General features: G+C 41.2%; 1 protein-coding gene across 1 annotated transcript in view; it reads right to left on the bottom strand.

The window, feature by feature from the left end:
* Positions 1-23,847, bottom strand: part of Arhgef26 (Rho guanine nucleotide exchange factor 26) — a 113,569-nt gene that overhangs the window by 32,084 nt on the left and 57,638 nt on the right. The window contains exons 6-8 of the mRNA XM_052730988.1: positions 8,191-8,343; positions 4,810-4,939; positions 1,885-1,959 (exon numbers count right to left, since the gene is read on the bottom strand). Of these exons, the coding sequence (XP_052586948.1) occupies positions 1,885-1,959; positions 4,810-4,939; positions 8,191-8,343 (358 nt within the window). The remainder of the gene's footprint in view (positions 1-1,884; positions 1,960-4,809; positions 4,940-8,190; positions 8,344-23,847) is intronic.

Here is a 23,847-nt window from a genome sequence, read left to right as displayed (position 1 = left end):
GTGGGCGGAGCCAGCAGCCACAGTGCCGTTTCAGGCTTAGAAGGCTGCAATTTAAAGCAACAGGTTTACAATAAGACAGATTCAGATGTAATAGTTTAAAATGTGTGTAAAATATACGTAGGTTTGAAAGAGACAAAAAAAGGTGATATATACAGTATAGAAACAAATACATGGTTTTAAAAAATAAAGTCTTTAAAGAGACAGTCAAATTAATATAAAAAATAAGCCACATAGAGATGACTATTACACAGAGAGTCTGGATTGTGTTGTCTTTGGGATTCTTAACTACAGAGAGATGTTTGATTGTAAAGGAAGCTGAGTTAAACCAGTACGTATATTTTAAAGATACTTTGACTTCAAAATTTGGATGTAAGGATATGTTGCTTTGGAAAAGAGTCTCTTTTGTTTCCACAGAAAGCCAGAGGCTATGGATTTGTTCCAGAGTAAGATACATCAGGTTTGACCAGCCAAGACCCCCTGAAAGGTCTCCGATGACACCATGGCCCAGATGATCCAACATCCAGAACCGTTTCAAGACAACTGGCTCAGATGATACAGCCTCACGGACTACTCCATGATCCTAAAATTTTCTTTGTTTCCCCAGAAGATACAGCGCCCCCCTCCAGCAGGAAGTAGTAAGAGAAACTACGCCCAAATTCCCAACTATACCAAGCTGACTTTGGAGATGTGTAAAGGTTAAAACCTTCCTTTTTAAGAAAAGAAAAGGGGAAGTGATGTGGGATGGTCTATATGTCAAATGTGTTGCTGATTGGTCAATGAATAAATCACTGATTGGCAGTGGCTAGGCAGGAAGTATAGGCGGGACTAAGAGAGGAGAATGGAGAGAACAAGAAGCTGGGTGAGGGAGACACTGCCAGCCGCCATCAGGACAAGGAAGATGTAAAGTACCGGTAAGCCACAAGCCACGTGGCAAGGTATAGATTAATAGAAATGGATTAATTTAAGCTGTAAGAACAGTTAGCAAGAAGCCTGCCACGGCCATACAGTTTGTAACCAATATAAGTCTCTGTGTTTACTTGATCGGGTTTGAGCGGCTTGGGACTGGTGGGTGAGAGAGATTTGTCCTGACTGTGGGCCAGGCAGGAAAACTCCAGCTACACAATCCTATTGTACATATACATTTATACACACACACACACACACACACACACACACACACACACACACACACACACACACACATTTTCTTTCCATCTTCTTACATAAATTCATAGCTTCATCATCATCGTTGATTATAGCCCCCAACTCCCTAATATGTGTAACAGGCTCCTCCCATGTCCTCCCTCCCTCCCTTCCTCTTTCCGTCCTTCTTTCCCTCCTTCCTTTCTTCTTTCCCTCCCTCCCTCCCTTCCTTCCCCTCTGTCCCTCTCTCAATGAGTTCTTCAAATTCTCCAACACCTACATTTGGGTCTCTACACACCCAAGACACTCCTTCCACCTCCTGGCTCACAGTTATTTTTGCTGTAAATCCATTAAAACATCACTCTGTACTTGCCTCCCATATCACTCACCACCCTTTAGTGGAATTCTATTTAATGTATGTCTTTCTCTTTATTGTGCACATACCATTAATGCAATAACCACACCTGCTTTGTCACCAAATATTCAGAGGCCAGTATTATTCCTGGTATAGTGGTTTATGTTCAATAAATATTTGTTGAAAGTGAGAATCAACAAACAGCTATTATTAACACACCAGGCAAAATGAGATGTGGATGAGCACATAACACAAAACCAGTCTGAAACAGCCTACATAGCAATGTATTTGAATATGGCTGTGTGAATCTTAGTCTTTTTAGCAAGCACAGACCTGCTAGATTCTTCCGAGCTTTCTACATGTTTTCTATCATGGTAAACAGTTACCTTGCTTACTTCCTTCAAGGCCCTTTTGCAGACTTCATACTTCGGAGAGTCCTTAGGTGTTTTCTGACATATAGTCTAAGAAGGAAAAGAAGTAAAACCAATTGGTTTGTTACATGAAGCAAAATAAATTACTATTCAGCCATTTTCTCTTATTCATACAAAGCACTATTTTTGGACACAATATTGGGGATGAGGATATCAAAATGCAACTAACAGAACTAGAAAATATTCTTTAAATACATAAAGCTGAAATGAATCCAGCTAAAGCAGAGAGAAGACTTCAGAGGTCAGTAGGTCGGGTGGCAAATCTCAGACCTGCCTTCTATTAGCTACTTAACCGTGGCAAGTGACTGGCCATAGATAAGTGTCGTTTTCCTTCTCCATAAACTGCAGCAATGCCAGATACAACACAGGCTATTGCAAGAGGCTGGTGCTTTGCCTCGTTTTGTTCCCTGTTCAGGAATCCAACCTGGCCTTGCCCATGTTGAACAGGTACTCTCCAGAGCCACCTCCCCATCCCTGTTCCAAGAGTTAAGTGATGAACACATCCTATCTAAGTGCCTGGCATATGGCTGTCTACCAACAAGAGTCCCAACTCCGATGACCAATTAAAGATGAGCTGAAATGTGAATGTATGAAATATGAAAATCTGAAATCCTAAATCTTTAAAAATGCAAACCTTTTTGATTGTCAGAACACCACAAATGGAAAACTCCATACCAAGAAACTTGTTTCATGCACGATATTATTAGATACATACAACTGCCTTTACAATATGTATACAAGTTATGCTTGAAACACAAATGAATTTCATGTTTAGTCTTGGGCCCCATTCCCATGACACCTCATTATACATATGAAAATATTCCAAAAGTATTCAAAATGTAAAACACATCTTACTGTAAGCATTCTTAGTAAGGAACACTCAGCTTGTACATATAACTTTGAAAGCTCAGGGAACCAATGGAATTGTTTTAAAACGTCCATCCACTTCAACAGATTTAAGTAAATTTCCTAATGAAGTGAAACTTAAGAGACAGTGCTGGATTCTGCCTGGGTTCTCACATGTGGGAGACAGATGAGGACAACGGGCATCAGGCAGGGCAGAACATGGTTAAGAACTAGCAGGCCCCTGTGCCTTAGCTACCAATGAACGCACTCTGTGAACCTGGAAGTCTGGCAGTGGGACTGTTGCAGGACAGAAGTGTAGAGTTCATCATCTGGGGGTTTATACTAGCGATTCTTCCTTTCAAAATTTTGACCTATTATAAAGAATGCATTTATACTACAACCACTTCTGATGTACACATACATTAGGCAAGGCTTTTAGAAACAATATTTAATCACATGATAAGCCATGTACATATCAAATACTTCATATTCTGTTCTATTGCACTTTTAAAACTCTGTTCATGATTCCAAAATCAATTTTTATACCCTTTAAGGGATATAAAAGCAATAGTAAAAAATACTGGTTTGTTTCCATGAGGGCAGACATCCTTCACTGGAATCTATATGATAAAAATGTACATAAAACTGTGTGCATACATTAATTATCCGAGAAGAAAGACTACAGCTTCACTCAGAATCTCAGGCAGGATTATGATACAAAAACATAAAGAACCCACTATGTAGCCACGCCATAAATATCCAACATTGTGCAGTATGGTGTGCTAGAAACAGGAATACCATTCTGGTCTCCAAATTTGATTTCGCTTAATTAATTATTAATGCATTCTATCTTTAGATAGGATAAATATTGATCTAAAAAACCAATCAGATTTTTCGAAACTCTAAGTTATTCATTGGGCCAATAATGAACCACATAGACAACTTACAAGACTATTTCTCCTAGGGGTGCTGAGGTTGTATTAGTAGATACTATTAATTAAATTCGGTGATACTACAAGGCACTGGCATTGCTAGCCATGCATTTCTCAGTGTTAACCAGCTGTGACTATGTTTATGCGGGGGAAAAATTTTCCTAAATTATGGGAGTAAAAACAGTAGGCTGCGGTGACTAAGAGAGGACCAAGGAAGGGCTTATGAATTAGAACTCTGAAATAGCTGAGAACGCTGTCACACAACTGTGACAGAGTAAAAGTGACCATCATATGCACTTTCACTTTTGTTTGAGAGCATCTCAGCACTTCCCAGTGGAATATGGAAAAAGGAACCTATTTTTGCAATTTTACTCGATTACGTATCTCTGATAAATTTTCATCCTGTGTTTTGGTCTGTAGGATCAAATACATAAAAACTGATACGGTGCCAATATAACGACCCAATTTTAAAGTACATCTGTGACAAACTGTCCTAGTTAGAGCAAAAGACACACTATCTGCCCACTGGCTAAGCAGGCCCTATCACAGGCCAGATGGTCTCCTTCCCTTCCCCTCAGCATGCCTTGCCATTATTCAAAGTCAAACTTTCACCTGATGTTATGACTGTCACCTAATACCAAAAGGATGCTGGGCTTTTTTTCCCCACTTTACACAGTGCATGGTCGAGACTAGTTTATACCTTATCACACATCAGGAGAAATTGGGCCCAAAGCATCTTGAAGTGTTCAAGACACAAGGGATCTAAAACAAAGTGACTTGTCCAAGGTCTCATGCTTAGTGGCTCAGGCAGAAATGGAATCCCAGCCTCTTGACCTCAAAAAGCTAATATTATTCCCATTCCAAAAAGAAAAACAAGTGGGTAATGTAAGCAAGTTTCACCAGAGTGACCACACAAGTAACTAACAATAAACTCCAGTGATCTCAAACATAGACAGACTTTCCAACTGAATAACATCTTCTCAATTAAGGGGTTTTATAAAAGAATATGCATCCATCAAATTAAGCAGAATAACAGTATATTAATTATTCAGATTTGTAGCGGCTAATATCCAGAGGACAAAGCCATCAAATCCTGCCTTACATCCATCAGCAGGGGAAGGCGAGTCACTCTCTGCATGGGGAGAATGAGGAAAGAGATCATGGGTAAGTTCCTGCAGTCTTCATGAGACTCAATCCGTGACAATACTTCCTTAAAGGAGGGGTTGGTGGCTCTGTGGGGAGAAAAGCAGGAAAAAAAAAAAAAAAGGCTTCAAAATATTTCCTTTGCAAGCTCAAAAGCAAACAAAAACACATTGCCAAATACTGAGGTCAATTCCCACATTACCAATGATTCTTAATATAAGACCAACATAAATCATAATACATTGGGAAACACCAGTGACTTTTTTGCCTTTTATATTTAATGATTAAAAATAAGATGTGGTGCCCCATAACAGTATTAATAATAAAAAAGTATGAACTAGATATTTGTAAAATTGGGATATAAACAAGATGACACAGTATTATAACAGAAAGCATGTCAACTATGAGTTAGCATAAACAGATCAGATCCCATACTTGATCATGTATAAACACACTCCACCAGCACAATAATCATGCTTCATACCACTGTTCTGGTCCTGGGCAGACCCAAGAAAGAAATATCACTGAGGTAAGATTTTCAAGAGATGTTTGACCTTTCCAAACATCCTCTTTCTAACAAAGAAAACTTTTTTTGTTTGTTTGTGTTTGCTTCATTGTTTGAGGGTTGTAGGTTTTTGGAGGGTGACGCTCTTCAGGCTGGCCTCCAGCTTGAAGTCCTCCTGAGTCCTAGGATTACAGACACGTCTAGCCAGGAAACCCTCTGGCCACACAAGCCAGAATATTTCTCTTCATCTCCCACTGAGTTGAAAATGGCCATGATATTGGCATATATCCATGTAGTGTTGCCAGATACTCATGCAGAATCTCAGTGGAGCTGTCTGTAGAACCTTAAAGGGGGCTGAGGTAGGGATTCCAAGAGAATGGTGCTCACAAGGATTATAACTTGCCACAACTTAGCAAAAACAACAGAATGAAGTCAAATTGAAGTTTCCTGACCCTCAGTCCCACCCATTTCTCGCCTCACTTTGCTCCTATGGAAGTCTGCAGCATTCACAGCCCTCTTCCAATGGGGTTTCAGAACAGTTCAGTTCTGGACTCTTCAGAACTGGGAAGGACAGTGGCCATAATGACCATTTTATATAAAAAAAAATGTGATTTGAAAATTAGATGATGTGGTTCAAGTCCACTAAAAATAAAGTGTGAAACATCCAGAATATCAAATTAAGAGAAATTACACAGAAATGTCTTATTTTTATTTTCTCACACTGATTACTTTTAAATATCCTATCCTCAAAAGTTTTAAAAGGATTTTTAGGAAATTAAAAAGAAGCTTCATGTAGGTTGCACATTTAAGCCACACAGGTCTCAGGCTCCTCCCATGCCCAAAGGGTTCTGACTAAGAAATCTGGGGTGGACTTGAGCCTCTTTGCTGACTGGGCTTTGAAGATTTCTGGGGTTTCTAACATGCTGCTGAAGTGGGAAGTTAATGCCCCAACCTTGAATGCCCCTAAAGACACAAACACTAATTTCCATGGGAAAGCTCCCTCCCATAATGCTTTGATTAAGGTAATCTAGACAAAAATCTATTTTTGAGAGTCACATAATACATAGCAGTAACTAGTCACATATTTTTTAAAATCCTGAAAAACAAGATGGAGAGCAACATCCTCCTTAATTCAGGGCTTTGCTTCCAAGCATGAACGTGTATGTTCAGCTACAGGTCCCTAGCCAGGTGTGGGGTAAAGGAAAGAGACCGGCCAGACCAATCTGGAGACATTTTTGGCATCAAGTGGGTAGAAGCCAGGTATTGGGCTAAATACCCTGCAATCCCTGAGAGGCCACAACAACAGACTTATCAGGCTTTGAAATCCCCCAAGTGCAAGTGGGCCCTTCTTCACATGAAAGATGCCAGCCGGAGTTTCTGCCCTACCCATGAAGCAGGACATAGGGATGTGGCAGGGAGACAGCATTATCAGCCCTCCTTACCAAGTTGGGAACAATCATTGTTATCAGGAAAACTGAGGCCGCCTTTGGGTTATTAGTCTCACTAATAAAATAATTTAAAAGTAGACTTGGAAGGAAGTTCAAGGGCAGTTGTTAGTTTGAGAGAAAAATATCAGGGGTAGGCAAGTGGAGATCTTGGCAGGTACCTGGGGGACAGAGCTAGGGAAGAGGAAGACAGAGAATCTTGCCTTTTGCAATGGCAGCTGACAAGGAGCTGAATGGCAAAGAGGTCAGCCCACAGTGTCAGGGTAAGCACGCTTAGAAGTGCTGAGCCAAGGATGAGTTCAGAGGGCACCTGATTCCAGGCTGGATATATGCTTATAAACAGAAACACAAACAGCTTACTAAGAAAGGAAAAGTGCTCCCAAGGTTGCAGTGGGCGAGAGGGAAAGTGTTGAGCCTCCAGGGGCATGGTTCTTTTGTAGGACATTGGTGTAATTAATAGCAGCTTCTCCCAAGTTTGTATCTGAAGAGCTGTTCTCACCCATGATGTTCGTCACAAGAAACCCAGGTGGGGGAAGTTTCCAGTCTTCCTCTGGAAAGTAGCGTTTTTTTCCATATATTAATCTCGATGTTTTGGTCCCGAGGTCCCCATTCTCCTAACACGTTGTTACCATTCCCTAAGCCTCTTCAAAGATCTCACACCTAGCCTGGACTGACCAGAGGCTCCATAAACGTCACTACTCAAGAAAAAGTGAGAATAACAATAGCCAGGAAGTCCCAAACTGGGTTTAGGGTGGACAACAATAATATAAAATAGCTACTTATGACAACTGGGGCCTCTGAAAATAAAAGTGTATAAACTGCTCAAGAATTGTTGATTCTTCTGTAACTCTCAATAATCTAAAAAGGAAAGAAGTGTGGAGGCAAACAGAATGTATGGCTCCTAATTGTGGCATAATTAAAATCTTCAAGCTTGTCTTTTTCTTCTGTTCTTTTAAACCCTCCAGCAGCAACTCATCCCTATCTACCCAGGGATGGGGAGGTGGATCCTACAATTCTTGTAAACAGCTTACAAAGGTTAGAATAGTAAGGGAAACCCTGGATCCTAGTGTCTCGTTCTGGTCCACTTAAGAACCCCCTCTTGGCCTCTGGCAAACCACTTAACGGCCACTTACTTGCTTAGAAAAGTGGGAGGTTGAGTTAGGATGAGTCAAGTCTCTGGACAACTAAGGGGGGGCGGGCAGGACTTCAGCATACTTTAATTTTCTAACTGCTTAAGAGAGAAATCTCTCCAGACTCGAAAAGTAACCCTCTTACACACATCACTCAAGAGGAAACAGTCTACTAGGAGGCATGTCTATGTCTATGAGTAATTAATCTCTTATCAATGAGCTTTAATCAAATGTAGGTTAGATGACCAAAACCTACTTACAACAACTTCTGTAGCGTTCTCTGTTGGTAGACTTCATTGGTGCAGTATTTCACATAGGGATCAAATGTGGATGCCGTGTGTTTTTCTACAATGTCACTTATATCGTCTATGAAGATGTTATTCTGATGTCTTGCTTCTAACTCTGTAAAGAATCTGGAAAAAAAGAAAAGGAAAAGCATTTATACTTCTTTAAACTTTAAGAAACAACAATTATCCTCATAGAGGGCTTAAAAATAATAACACTACACAGTATTTAAATAAAAACAACCCCCCTACAAAGAAAAAGCATTGAAATTTTTGTCTGAATTTAAATCTATTATAGACATTATTGCTTTAAGCCTTTGATCTTAAAACACTGATAATCCTGGATATTTTTCTGTCTTTGGGGACATTTTAAAAATAAGCAGGTATTCCTATATCTTAAGAGGCCTCCCCAATGGAGGAGGGAAGGCCAGGCTTACAGAGTGTCTTGCCACTTACAGAAGTAGGGCCATGCATGTTTGTAACCCCTGCACTGGGTAGTAGAGGCAGGAAATCAAGAGTGCAAGTATAACCTAGACTGCGTAGCAGATTCTAGGCCAGCCTCTGAAACACAGTGAGGCCCAGTCCCCAAAACAGACAAGAGGAGGAAATGAACACACGCAAAGCACCCAGTGAATGCTGACAAAATGACTCTGAAAAGAACTCAATCTCACATGCCTTTGCAAAATAAAAATGTTATCTCAAATACATTAATATGCACATATTTAATATGTCCACAACTTAATTAGGCTGCAATTCAGAGTAATCAAATCTTGTATATGAGACAGATGGAACAGTAATTTAGGGTTGCCTGATTTAGTCATTACACACACACTTTACACGCACGAGTATAACCACTGGTTGGACAATCACTGTTGATGGTTCCTTAGGCCACCATGACTGAATAGTTACATATAACCATCTGCTTGAATCTCTGCTTTCAAATCTTTGTGGGTATGAACTGGGAGACTCGAATTCAATAGTAAGAGTGTACACCAAGACATGACCATGTACTACCAAGAACAGGTACAGAAGCATATGGGTTATATGCCAGGGGAAATTAACTCACTAAATGAAAGCTGAGTAAAAAAAAAAAACCTTCCCCTCTCAACACTCACAGCAGTGGCTGATAGGAAGCATGGGGGCAATTACAATAAATCAGAGGTGTGGTAGAATAAAGAAAAATAAAGACTTGGTTTTCTTTTCTTTTTTTCTTTATTAAGAAAATTTCTACTCACTCCACATACTATCCACAGATCCCCCTCCTCCCTCCTCCCATCCCCCAGCCCTCTTTCCCAAGCCACCCTGCATCCCCACATCCCCCAAATCGAGGTCTCCCATGGAGAGTCAGCAGAACCCAGCACACTGAGTCTAGGCAGGTCCAAACCCCTTCCCACTGCACCAAGTCTGTGCAAGGTGTCACACCACAGGCACCAGGTTCCAGAAGCCTGCCCATAGACCAGGGACAGATCCCGATCCCCTGCCTGGGTGCCCCTCAAACAGTTCGAGCCAAACAACCATCTTCCGTATCCAGAGGCTCCGCAGCCACAGTTCATGGGCTTCTACTAGTGTGGCCGGTCTTCTCTGCACATCCTCCCATCACAATCTCGACATCTCTCGCATGCAATATGTCTCCTCTCTCTCATCAATTGGATTCCCAGAGCTCAGCCTGGTGCCAGGCCGTGGATCTCTGTATCTGCCTCCATCAGTCACTGGACAAAGACTCTATGATAACAGCTAGGTTATTTGCTAGGCTGGTCACCAGAGTAGACCGGTCCAGGCACCCTCAGGACCACTGACAATAGACCAAGGTGGGGGTCAACCTTGTGGTTGATTCCTGTGAGCCTCCCCAGCACCCTGCCTCTTTCTATTTCCATGATGTCCTCATCTATCATGGTATCTTCCTCCCTGCCCTCCCATTCTGTCCCTGTTCTAGCTTGACCCTCCCATTTCCCTATGTTCTCATCCCCCACTCCTTGCCCTCTGCCACCTAGTCCACACCCAGTCCACTCATGTAGATCTCATCCACTTCTCCTTCACAGGGCCATCCATGTGTCCCTCTTAGGGTCTTTCCCTGTTAGCTAGCTTCTCTGGAGTTGTGGGTTGCAGTCTGGCCATCCCTTCCCTCACATTTAGTATCCACTTATAAGTGAGTACATACTATGTTTGTCCTTCTGAGTCTGGGTTACCTCACTCAAGATGATATTTTCTAGTTCCATCCATTTGCCTGCAAATTTCATAATACCATTGTTTTTTACTGCTGAGTAATACTCCATTGTGTATATGTGCCATATTTTCTTTATCCATTCTTCAGTTGAGGGGCATCTAGGTTATTTCCAGGTTCTTGCTATTACGAATAATGCTGATATGAACATAGTTGAGCATGTGTCCTTGTGGTAAGATTGAGCATTCCTTGGGTATATGCCCAAGAGTGGTATAACTGGGTCTTGAGGAAGACTTATTCCCAATTTTCTGAGAAACCGCCATACTGATTTCCAGAGTGACTGTACAAGTTTGCATTCCCACCAACAGTGGAGGAGTGTTCCCCTTGCTCCACATCCTCTCCAACATAAGCTGCCTTCAGTGTTTTTGATCTTAGCCATTCTGACAGGTGTAAGATGGTATCTCAGAGTTGTTTTGATTTGCATTTCCCTGATGACTAAGGATGCTGAGCAATTCCTTAAATGCCTTTCAGCCATTTGAGATTCTTCTGTTGAGAATTCTCTGTTAAGCTCTGTAGCCCATTTTTTAATTGGATTGTTCAGTATTTTGATGTCTAGCTTTTTGAGTTCTTTATATATTTTGGAGATCAGCCCACTGTCCAATGTGGGGTTGGTGAAGATCTTTGCCCATTCTGTAGGCTGTCGTTTGGTCTTATTGAACATGTCCTTTGCTCTACAAAAGCTTCTCAGTTTCAGGAGGTCCCATTTATTAATTGTCGCTCTCAGTGTCTGGCTACTGGTGTTATATTTAGGAAGTGGTCTCCTGTGCCAATTTGTTCCAGACTACTTCCTACTTTCTCTTCTATCAAGTTCAGTGTAACTGAATTTATGTTGAGGACTTTGATCCACTTGGACTTCAGGTGCATGGTGACAGATATGGATCTATTTGCAATCTTTTACATGTTGACATCCAGTTATGCCAGCACCATTTGTTGAAGATGCTTTCTTTTTTCCGTGGTACAATTTTGGCTTCTTTGTCGAAAATCATATGTTCACAGGTTTGTGGATTAATGTCAAGGTCTTCAATTTGATTCCATTGGTCCACATGTCGGTTTTTATGCCAGTATCAAGCTGTTTTTATTACTATAGCTCTATAGTAAAGCTTGAGATCAGGGATCATGATGCCTCCAGAGGTTGTTTTATTATACAGGATTCTTTTAGCTATCCTAGGTTTTTTGTTTTTCCATATAAAGTTAAGCATTGTTCTTTCCAAGTCTGCGAAGTATTGTGTTGGGATTTTGATGTAGATTGCATTGAATCTGTATATTGCTTTTGGTAAGATTGCCATTTTTACTATGTTGATTCTACCTATCCATGAACATGGGAGATCTTTCCATTTTCTGATATCTTCTTCAATTTCTTTCTTCAGAGACTTAAAGTTCTTATCATCCAGGTCTTTCACTTGCTTAGTAAGAGGTACCCCAAGGTATTTTATATTATTTGTGGCTACTGTAAAGGGTGATGTTTCTCTGATTTCTTTCTCAGCCCCTTTTTCATTTGTGTATAGGAGGGCTACTGATTTTTTTGAGTTAATCTTGTATCCTGCCACCTTACTGAAGGAGTTTATCAGTTGTAGGAGTTAGTTCCCTTGTAGAATTTTTGGGGTCACTTATGTATACTATCATATCGTCTGCAAATAATGAAAGTTTGACTTCTTCCTTTCCTATTTGTATCCACTTGATCTCCTTTTGTTGTCTTATTGCTCTAGCTAGAACTTCAAGTACTATATTGAATAAGTATGGGGAGAGTGGACAGCCTTGTCTTGTTCCTGATTTTAGTGGAACTGTTTTGAGTTTCTCTCCGTTTAATTTGATGTTGGCTGCTGGCTTGCTGTAAATTGCCTTTATTATGTTTAGGTATGTTCCTTGTATTCCTGATCTCTCTAGAAACTTTATCATGAAGGGGTGTTGGATTTTGTCAAAGGCTTTTTCAGCATCCAATGAGATGATCATGTGGTTTTTTTTCTTTCAGTTTGTTTATATGGCATATTACATTGACAGATTTTCATATGTTGAACCATCCTTGCATCCCTGGGATGAAGCCTACTTGGTCATGGTGAATAATTTTTTTGATTTGTTCCTGGATTCATTTAGCCAGTATTTTGTTGAGTATTTTTGCATCAATGTTCATGAGGGAGATTGGTCTGTAATTCTCTTTCTTTGTTGCATCTTTGTGTGGTTTGGGTATCAGGGTAACTGTAGCCTCATAAAAAGAATTTGGTAATGTTCTTTCTGTTTCTATGGTGTGGAACAATTTGAAGAGTATTGGTATTAGCTCTTCTTTGAAAATCTGGTAGAATTCTGCATTGAAACCATCTGGTCCTGGGCTTCTTTGGTTGGGAGACTTTTAATGACCGTTTCTATTTCCTTAGTGGTTATTGGTCTATTTAAACAGTTTATCTGGTCTTGATTTAACTTTGGTATGGGGTACCTATCCAGAAAATCGTTCATTTCTTTCAGATTTTCCAATTTTGTGGAGTACAGGTTTTTGAAGCATGACCTGATGATTCTCTGGATTTCCTCATTGTATATTGTTATGTCCCCCTTTTCATTTCTGGTTTTGTTAACTTGAATGCTCTCTCTCTCTGCTTTTTGGTTAATTTGGATAAGGGCTTATCTATCTTGTTGATTTTCTCAAAGAACCAACTCTTTGTTTCATTGATTCTTTGTATTGTTCTCTTTATTTCTATTTTATTGATTTCAGCCCTCAATTTGATTATTTCTTGGCATCTGTTTCTCCTCGGTGAGTTTGCTTCTTCTTGTTCTAGAGCTTTCAGTTGTGCTGTTAAGTCACTAGTGTGAGATTTCTCCAACTTCTTTATATGGGCATTAGAGCTATGAATTTTCCTCTTAGCACTGCTTTCATGGTGTCCCATAAGTTTGGGTATGTTGTACATTCATTTTCATCGAATTCTAGGAAATCTTTAATTTCTTTCTTTATTTCTTCCTTGACCCATTGGTGATTCAATTGGGCATTATTCAGTTTCCATGAGATTGTAGGCTTTCTGTAATTTTTGTTGTTGTTGAAATCTAACTTTAAGCCATGTGGTCTGATAAGACATAGGGGGTTATTTCAATTTTTTTGTGTCTGTTGAGATTTGCTTTGTGACCAAACATGCAGTCGATTTTATCAAAGGTTCCATGGGGTACTGAGAAGAAGGTATATTCATTTGTGTTAGGGTGGAATATTCTGTAGATATCTATTAAGTCTATTTGAGTCATAATGTCTGTTAGTTCCCTTATTTCTCTGTTAAGTTTCTGTCTGGTAGATCTGTCTTTTGGTGAGAGTGGTGTGTTGAAATCTCCCACTACTAGTGTATGGGGTTTGATGTGCGATTTAAGCTTTAGTAATGTTTCTTTTACAAATGTTGGTGCCCTTGTATTTGGGGCATAAATATTCAGAATTGAGACTTCATCTTGTCAGATTTTCCCTGTGATAAATACGCAGTGTCCTTCCTGATCTCTTTCAATTGATTTTAGTTTGAAGTCTATTTTATTAGATATTAGGATAGCTACACGAGCTTGCTTCTTAAATCCATTTGATTGGAAAGTCTTTTCCCAGCCTTTTATTCTGAGGTGGTGTCTGTCTTTGAAGTTGAGGTGTGTTTCTTGTATGCAGCAAATAGATGGATCTTGTTTTAGTATCCATTCTGTTAGTCTGTGTCTTTTTATGGGTGAATTGAGACCATTGATATTGATAGATATTAATGACCAGTTATTGTTAATTCCTGTTATTTTTTGGTGGTAGTGTTGTATGTTTCCCTTCTTTGGTATTTGTTTGTATGGGACTATCTATTGCCTGTGTTTTCATGGGTGTATCTAACTTCCTTAGATTGGATTTTTCCTTCAATTGCTTTCTGTAGGGCTGGATTTGTGGAGAGATATTGTTTAAATCTGGTTTTATCATGGAATATTTTTTTTACTCCGTCTATGTTGATTGAGAGTTTTGCTGGGTATAATAGTCTGGGTTGGCATCCATGGCCTCTTAGTATCTGCATAATGTCTGTCCAGGACCTTCTGGCTTTTAGAGTCTCCATTGAGAAATCAGGTGTTATTCTTATGGGTCTGCCTTTATATGTTACTTGGCCTTTTTCCTTTGCAGCTCTTAATATTTTTTCTTTATTCTGTATGTTTAGTGGTTTAATTATTATGTGGTGAGGGGACATTTTTTTTGGATCCAGTCTATTTGGTGTTCTGTAACCTTCTTGTATTTTTATAGGCATTTCCTTCTTTAGGTTGGGAAAGTTTTCTTCTATGATTTTGTTGAATATATTTTCTGTGCCTTTGAGTTGGTATTCTTCTCCTTCTTCTATCCCTATTATTCTTAGGTTTGGTCTTTTCATGGTGTCCCAAATTTCCTGGACATTTTAGGTCATGACTTTGTTGGCTTTAGTGTTTTCTTTGACTGATGAATCTATTTCCTCTACCATATCTTCAATGCCAGAGATCCGCTCTTCCATCTCTTGCATTCTGTTGGTTATACTTGCATCTGTAGTTCCTGTTCGTTTATTCAGATTTTCCACTTCCAGCATTACCTCAGTTTGTGTCTTCTTTATTGACTCCATTTCAGTTTTGAAATCTTGAACTGTTTCCCTCACTTATTTAATTGCTTTCTCTTGGCTTTCAAGGAATTTACTGATTTCTTCCCATTTTTTGTTTGAATTTTCCTCGATTTTTTTAAGGAAATTTTTCATTTCCTCTTTTAAGATCTCTAATATCTTCTTAAAGTCATTTTTATGGTGGATATCTTCTGTTTCTTCTGTGTTGCGATGTTCAGGTCTTGCTGATGTAGGTTCTGATGGATGGAGCATACTGGTTTTTATGTTGTTACTGTAGTTTTGCACTGGTGTCTACCCATCTCTTTCTCCACTTGGTGAAAGTGGTGTCTGTGTCTGAGAGAGCCTCTCTTGGTCTGACTGATACTCTTGATCCAGTGAGAACTCTTGGTCTAGTCAATGCTGATGGACTTTTTGTCTTAGGGAGCAGCTCTTAGTCCAACTGGTGCTAGTGCGCTCTCTTAGTCCAGTCCGGTGCTGGCAAGCTCTGTCTCATGGAACAGTTGCAGTCTCAGAACAAACTGAATTTATTCATTCTTTCCCACAGGATATTTTCATTCCAGTGAAGACAGCAGAGAGTTTGCTGTCCTCCATAATGGCATCTGGTCTGTAGATGAAATGAGACGGCTTGTGCTTTCTAGTTTGTCCTAAAATTAGTTGTTTTAGAAAACTCTAAAAGAGCCTTGCCAACTTCTCAGCTGATCTTGTTTCCTCAAACTGGAAGCCTCTGAGTCCTCACCCAAATGGATCTCAGCTGAACTGCTGCTCAAAAGCCTAAAAGCTTAAAAAGCTTAAAAGCTTAAAAGAGCAAGACTTGGTTTTCAGTCCTAGTTTTTTAACAGGGCTCTTAAAACCGTTGGGATCTCCATACCAATATACTTCTTTCATATGCTGAGGAGGCACTTGGAGGTTGGGGAAGCCTAGGTAGGTTCAGGATGCAGGCTAACAACTAGAAAAACCAAGCCACCTTTATACAGTTGGGACTCTCAGGCCCTCTCTCCTCACCTCCAAGGAATGCAGGAAGCTGAACTTCAGGTTCATTTACCTATGGTCTAGAATGCCTATACAATAACGTCTTTACAACACCCTTAAACAACAGGCTTCAGAGAGGTCCCTAGGCGCTGCAGTGCTGGGTGAGCAGCACGCCAGGAGAGGGTATGGAGCGTCACCTGCCCCATCTCTGGCACTAAGTATCTCTTCATTTGGCTCTCCTGAAGTCCTTTCCTTCTTAACGAGCTAGTGATGATAAGAAAAATGCCTTCCTGCATTCTGCGGGCTGCTCTAGCAAACCAGCCACCAAGAAAGGTGTTTGAAGGGAAGCTCCATCTCAGGCCCAGCACCCACATACCCAAAGAGTCTGGAATGTTCTGGTAGAAGCTACATCTCAACTCCCCTACCCCATCTCTCTTTCCCCAAACCCTGCCCTGTCTCAGAAAGCCAACCAAATATTGCTCCTCCCCCAGAGATGCTCAAGACCATTCCCACAGGGTATTTAAATTGCACCCCAGAAAACAGACATGTGGTTTTTCGGTCTCCCTTCCCCATCTCCTTTCTGAGGGCTGGAAAATCACCCACAAGTGTTTTACCCATTAAACTTGGGCTTTTTCTTAATTCAGTTTGAATTAAGAAATTGGATTGCTGCGTCGTCGTCGCCAGCAGAGAGGCTCATGGGGTGCGGAAACTTTTCAAAGAGGGGGGGGGTGTTGAAGGAATCCCTGACTTTGCAGCTAAGTAGGACAGAGGTAGTGATAACTGAAGGTGGGGTGACTGACTGCAAGATAAGCCTGGGTGGGGAGGAGGCATGAGCTGCTCTGTCATCCCTGAAAACAGGACAGTGGAAGTGGAGGAGAGAGAGCTACTTGGCTAAGGTCTCTCATTCAGGAAGTGGGGAGTTTAGGAGGCTCAAGTGCAAGCCACAGAATAAGAAAGCAGACAGAGAAGCCTGCAGAGCAGATGGGAGCTACACTGCAGAGGTTTGGCTGTGTGTGACCCCAAGAAGTACTAGAGAACAGAACCAGTAAGTCATCAATCACAGACAGAAGTGGGACAGAACAGTGACAAGACAGATGGCCAGTAGGCCAGGAAGGTGGACTCGAGACAATCCAGAGGGGGACACAGATTGGGCAACGACTTGGGGGTAAAACGAACAGAATTGAGAAACTCAAGGAAGACGGGAGGGTTTCCGGGAAAGGGTTGGTTCCACATGCGGAGCAGGTGGCTCATTAAACTCTGAATAGAGACAGGGGCCTCAGGAGGAAGGAGAAGCAGTAAGGAAGCTATTCATTCTGCCTGGGTGATGTCTAGTGGACCCTTGAAAACACACATCTGTGAGAAATCAGAGGCAATGGAATTCTAGGCACAGCAGGGCAAGGACCCAGTCATTTTTAGCTGATTTCATATAAATGCAAATAGGCATACTTTATTTGAATCCAACTGTTTTAAGAAAATATTCAAAGAAAACTGATAAAAGCAGCTACCATAAGTAATCACCATGTAAATCCAGGATATAAATATCTAACAGGTGAAGCTCCTTCATAGCTTCTTGCCTTTTGCAATTGTAAACAGCCTAAAGAAAGCAACTCCGAAGCAAAAAACAACTGCTTTCCCTAATGAAAAAGAAAATTTCTTTTATTACTTCAAAAAGTTCGCCAAAGTACAGGATTAAAAACAAGATACTAATGAAATATCTATTAATGCGGCTTACTTTAATACAATATAAACCAAGATATATACCCTTTATTTTGGTATTAGCATAATAAGGACATAATTTAAAGCTTTGAACATTAAAAGATCTGCTGGTTATTTGGAAAATTTACATACTTTGCTAATCAAGCTAAGCTGCAAGAAGACCAATATATTTCTGAAGAAGGAGCTGTCGTCTCAGTAGCCAGGAAGGCTGGTGATTCAAATCAAATATGGAGGCGAAGGAGAAGCGCTGAGGTTCTGAATGAAACTGGACCAGGTTTAAGAAGCAGTCTGGCAGACAGCTCTGAAATGGAAATTCGGACTTTGGCCCTATGAAGTTTCTTCCCACTGCAACAATAACACATTCTTCCCTCCTTACCAGCACCACCAGCCAGACTGTTGTACAAGTAACCAAGCTGCAGAAGAGCCACCCCCACCACCAACACTCACAGCACTCACTGACAGTCTACACCATGAAAGACATCAGGGGGTCAAAGGGATCTCCTCTGAACACCTTCCTAACCAGAAACCCTAGGTAGCCTGCCCATGTGGCTGTTAGCAAGTCATCTCCAGAGCACGTCATTCTTGTCAATTCCTCCAGTGCTGCCAAAGACTGCAGCCTTTTCAGGAGAGTTCCCCGGCCAACAGCCAGACCAGCAAAGACAACAGCTCAGCCTTCCGGTGGGCAGGAGTTCCAAAGGACTCAACTAAAGAATCTGTTTTGAAGAAAGCCTGGTGTGTATGTAACCTGTCGCTTGACATTTCCCAGAACCACGGGAGCTAGTCTTCAGTCTTCCTAGGTTGTGTTCTTATAGATGGCACTACACTTCTGAGGAGGAAACAAATTCAAGGGTAAAACAGTAGCTCCTTGGATGTGCAGTGCCTGCAAGCTTTAGCTCCCTCTGCCCTGGGAGAATAGGTAGAATAGCACTCTGAGTGTGATGGAGCAATGGCCTGCAGTCCATTACTGAACAATAGACTTCTTAATGATATCATGAACTTTGCAGGTAAATGGATGGAACTGAAAATTATTATACCAAGTGAGGTCACCCAAACCCAGAAAAACAAACACCATATGTCCTCTCTAATTTGTGGACCTTAGCTCCAAATCTCTAGATTTGAGTATATAAACTGAAATATCCAAAGAAGTCAGGAAAACAGAAAGAGACTTTGGTAGGGGCTGCGGAAAATGGTGAGGAGAGAGAGCTCTAGAAAGGGGAAGGCAGTCCCTATGAATATGAAAGAGGATCCAAAGGTCTAGGGAGCCTGTTGCTAGGTAGTCTTCCCTAGGGATGACAGGGAAGACATGCCTATAAAATCTCAACAATAAGGTTTCTTGAACAAGACCAGAATACTAACACCAGCTGACATGCCCATATGGACAGGAATTTCCCACGTGGCCCCATCCCTATATGAGCTAAAGATGCTCAATGGGTGCTGAGGGGGAGGGAATTAGTTTCCTCCAATGATGCACACCCACATAGGTGATGCCCAATCCAAAGTGACTAATCCTGGACACAACGCTAAATGAAGATGTGAATACTTTTGTGATACACACACACACACACACACACCAACAATTAGAGACCATAAATGGGAGGGGGGATACAAAAGGAGTTGGGGGGAGAGCAGGAGTAGTTTTATATATATCATATATATATGATATATAATATACAGAGTTAATAAAAAAAGAAAGTCACCTGGTAATGAAGCTGGCACAGCAGATGACAGCCTTTGGAAAGACTACACAGTAAGGCCAGCCATCTACAGAAGAGATTAAAACACGTAACACAGACCTAAAATTTGCTTTTCAGAATATCCTCTAGTGTCTAGCACAGGGCAGCAGGCTTTGGTGGATGTTGGGGAACAAACCCTTCAGTGCTTCACGCTTCCCATGTCGTCTCCATGTCATTCAGTCCTCATGCCTGCTTCATGAGACAGCTACTGGACCCATTTTAAAGATAAGAAAACCAAGACTAATAGAGCACAAGTAAAAATTCTAAGCACCTGAGCTTGAGTTTGAACCCAGAGACAAGAGGCCTTCTGCATCCACAGCCTGTGGTCACACCAGTGATCTGCTGCCTCTGCCCTCCTGTGAAGGCTCATCTCACCTACCTGACAGTCCCGGACAGCCCACAACACACACATCCAGGAAGAAGAACAGCTGGGACTAAAAAGAATTGTTACCTCCCAAGGACAGCTGTTGACTAAGGTTGTTACATAATCAAAGACTGCAAAGTCCTGTCCAGGAGACCTAAGCATGGACATGTACGAAGACAACACCATGCTCGCTAGGCTCAGCCTCCAGGAGTGGATTGTAGCCAACAACAGGAGACAGTCCTGGACCAGAAAGCATGAGTGCTGGCCCACAGTATCCTGTGGAGTTACCCAGGAACCATTCCTTTCTCCCCCTTGTCCTTTGCAGCCCTTCCCTTCGCCCAGCGAACCCCTACTCATATCTCAGATTACATTCCGTATGCTACAGGAAGTCTTCTCCAACACGGCTGGTTGGTTATGCTCCTTGTCTCGGGACTTTATTAGACAATCTTCTACTGTTCTTCACTCTTCCTACTGTTATCACAGCTAAACATTTTAAAATCTCTATTTACTTCTGTATGACTCAAGTCCAAGAGGGGGAAGTGTTGTTTTGCTGTGTTCACTGTTATATACACGAGACCTGCAGTTAGGTACTTGAACTTTGGAGACAGTCAGTGTTTAGTAAGTATATAAATGGAGAATAAATATAATTTATTGTTTTCAATTGGACATTATTATAAAGATGAAATCTACTTTTTCTTGCTTTATTGTTGTTTTACTAAGAATATGCTAAGCAAAAATAGAAAGTTCTCTTTCTCGTTTTTCTCGCTAGTAAATCAAGTCAGCACATATTTATTATCTGTGGCAAGTTGGGCTTTCAGAACTACCTAGATGTAGTTATGGCCACCGCTAAAGACACAAACTAGATGCAGTTCTGCCCACCACCGAAGACACAAGACTCCCAGCAGGAGCTTTTACGGTCATGTCAAACTGAGCCACAGTGAAACCCAGTGCAGTCTAAGTTTCTTCAGTGCCAGCTGTACTTTCTGAATAACCTGCCCAACCAGCCATTCCTCAGCAGTCTAGGAAGGGTGCCAGCAAGGCTGAGCAGCCCAACCCTGGAAGAACAGCAAGTGGAGCTCTGGCAATCATCAGCCCTGTCTTGTGTCCTTGGAATGGCATCCTTTAAAGGACTTTTCCTTCTTACACATCCATCTGCCTAAAGCAAACCCAGTTACTCCTGGACTTCTTCACATCACTGAGCTGTCTGTCAATCTAAGCTATCTGTCACTTTCATCCGGTGACAGTGGCTCATCAGACAGGATCATAGTCATTCAGGATGAAAACACAGAACACACCAGACAGGTTCCACATACTCAAGGTGCTATTATATAATAAAGTATCTTCTCTAAACAGAAAATATTTCAACACCTATGTGTTCCTCAATACTCTAACCGCACCATCGAAGCACTCTGTACTCCATCAAAATGAATTTATATTCTGCTATGGATAAGTGGTGTGTGTGTGTGTGTGTGTGTGTGTGTGTGTGTGTGTGTGTGTGTGTGTGTGTATGTTTTAAATATCCCTGGGTATATATGATTATGTTGGTTCCAATGATAAGTATCAATTTAACACACCAGATTGAGGGCAGCAAACATGGCAAGAATTGCCACCACCAACCCACAACAGCCATCATTAAAGTATTGAGGGACTCTGCCCACGTAGACAACCTACTCTCTAGGCAGCCATTATCAGTCACTCCAAATCAAAGACAAACATCACGTCCACCACCAGACTAAAGCTGAGAAAGAAATATATTGGTTCTACAAAAATATGGGGCTGCCACATCTCAATCAGAATATCATATATTCTGATCTGGAAAAGATCCAAAGAGGTTTTCCCTCACTAGAGACAGACACACACACATATACACTCACTTTTCTCATTTTTCCCCCATCTGGTGCTTGAGTATGTGTGTGTGTGTGTGTGTGTGTGTGTGTGTGTGTGTGTGTGTGTGTGTGTTTCTGTCTATCTTCTTACATTCTATTTCAGCTTTTTCTTTTGAATCTAGACTGATAATAAAACTGAATAAAGCTGAAACTTAAAGTGGTTAAGAATAAGAAAAAGTTCTCAAAAAAAAAAACCTTGTTCCAGTAGCTTGCATTCTCATTTTATTTTATTTATTTAATATGCATATAGGTAAGCAGGTGTTGCATTTGTATAGTGTATTTATGTGAATGCACCCACAAAGGTCTACATTGAGTAGCTTTATCATTCTCCACTGTATTTTTGAGACAGCATCTCTTGTTGAACCTGGAGCTCACCCAGTGGATAGACTGGCTAGCCTGCAAGTCCTAGGAACCTTCAGTCTCCAGCTCTCAGCTCTGGGATTATGGGTGCATATTTCCAATACCACCACTCCCAGCTTTTTACATAAGTGGTAGGTATCTGAACTCAGGTCCTCATGTTTGAGGACTGAGTCATTTCCCAGCTCAGCCTTCCCATTTCAATAGCTACTGCTTGCTCCTTTAAAATCTCTAGACTAATGTTTGCTAAAAATTCTTTTTTTAAAGTTTATTTTAATTTATGCACATACAGGTATGAGGGTATGCCACATGCATGCAGGTGCCCATGATTGGTAGAGAGAGTGTTAGATTCCCTGGAACTGGAGTCACAGTGGTTGTGAGCTGCCTGATGTAGGTACTGGGAATCCAACTAGGGTCCCCTGGAAAAAATGGCAAGTGCTTTCAACTGCCACGCCATCTCTCCAGCCCCCTAGGAATTCTGATAATTTAGCTAAAAATTTTAAGATGTGTCTGAATTGTGTGAATGCATCATAGAGGTCTTTATTAGGTATCTTTATCATGCTCCACTGTAGCAAGAAAACAGAAAAGACTGAGGTAAAAAGAGGCAAACCAAGAGTATTTCCCAGGTGCAGATCAAAGGGCTTCTTAACACTACACTACACAGCTCAAAGCTTAGGTTTAAATTCAAGTCCATACAGACAAGTTCACTTTGCAATTCTCCTCCCCGCTGCAAACTCCACAGAAAGGTGTGACTGAGGGCTGGAAGAGGAGGGGTGAAGACAATAAAACCCAGGTGTCCCAGGAAGCTCCCTAAAACTCAAACTTAGTCCATACGTTCAGGGATGATTTATATTCTAAAAGGAATATATACACAAGACCATATAAATAGAACAACACTTAGAGTCCTTGAAATTTAATGCCATTAAGTTTTTACTTAAAGGTAAGAACTCAAAGTACTTGTCGTCTGAAACTTCTTTATGAGAAAGTAGACACAAAAATGTTGGTTCCCATGGTAACTTTTGTACACACTTGCACCTAGTGTTCTGTGGTACTCAGTCCACTCATTCATATTCTAATTTCCTCTGGAAAACAGGATCAAGTGTGAGAAGGACACAAAGCACATGGTAACACTCTTATTAAAATGTCCTTAGCAGAGATGGAAGCCTGGGTGGCTCTGGGTTGTCAGGAAGTTGTTCTTTCTGATTTTGCTCATTAATAACCATAATTAAAGCCGTGCTCCTACAGGTGTATATGACAATGAAGATTTAGACCAACCACGCCTGGCTCAGGCAAGGTTGAGGACCTAAGAAGAAACGAATGCTCCGAGAACACACTAAATGACTTAAACTAGCACTTTATTCCTCTTACCCCATTGCCACTTTCCAAGGAGAGCAATAACACCCAGCAATACAAAGCAATCACCCATCAGGTGTAGCATAACTGCGATAGTAAAATATGAGGGTCCTGAGGCTGGGGTGGCATGGAGTGAAGTAGTGCTGAAAGGCTCTGTCTCTGTGGCCAGGCCAGCCTCCTAAACTGTCCTTATCTCCCTACACAGCATCTTCGATGAAGAGTGAGGCTCTTCCCAAAGACTTCCAACTCCTTCCTAGGAAAATTCCTCAAAAACCCCAAACCTAGAAAAGGTTTATGACTTCAGAAGGGCTGTCTCCTTTTAGTGGGTGATGACCACATAAACAGTAATGTGACCTTTTTGCCTTGGCTGCCTAGGAGGATACTGCTGTGTTTAATCCTCACTCAAGGCAACTCCCTGGGGAGAGGGGGCTTGGCTTATTGGCTGTCTAGACTCCTGCTGTGTTTTCCACTTCCCACT

Source organism: Peromyscus californicus, unplaced genomic scaffold, assembly GCF_007827085.1.
Source record: "Peromyscus californicus insignis strain IS unplaced genomic scaffold, ASM782708v3 Scaffold_9__1_contigs__length_137607984, whole genome shotgun sequence".
NCBI classification, from domain to species: domain Eukaryota; kingdom Metazoa; phylum Chordata; class Mammalia; order Rodentia; family Cricetidae; genus Peromyscus; species Peromyscus californicus.
This window is presented reverse-complemented; position numbering and strand designations above follow the sequence as displayed.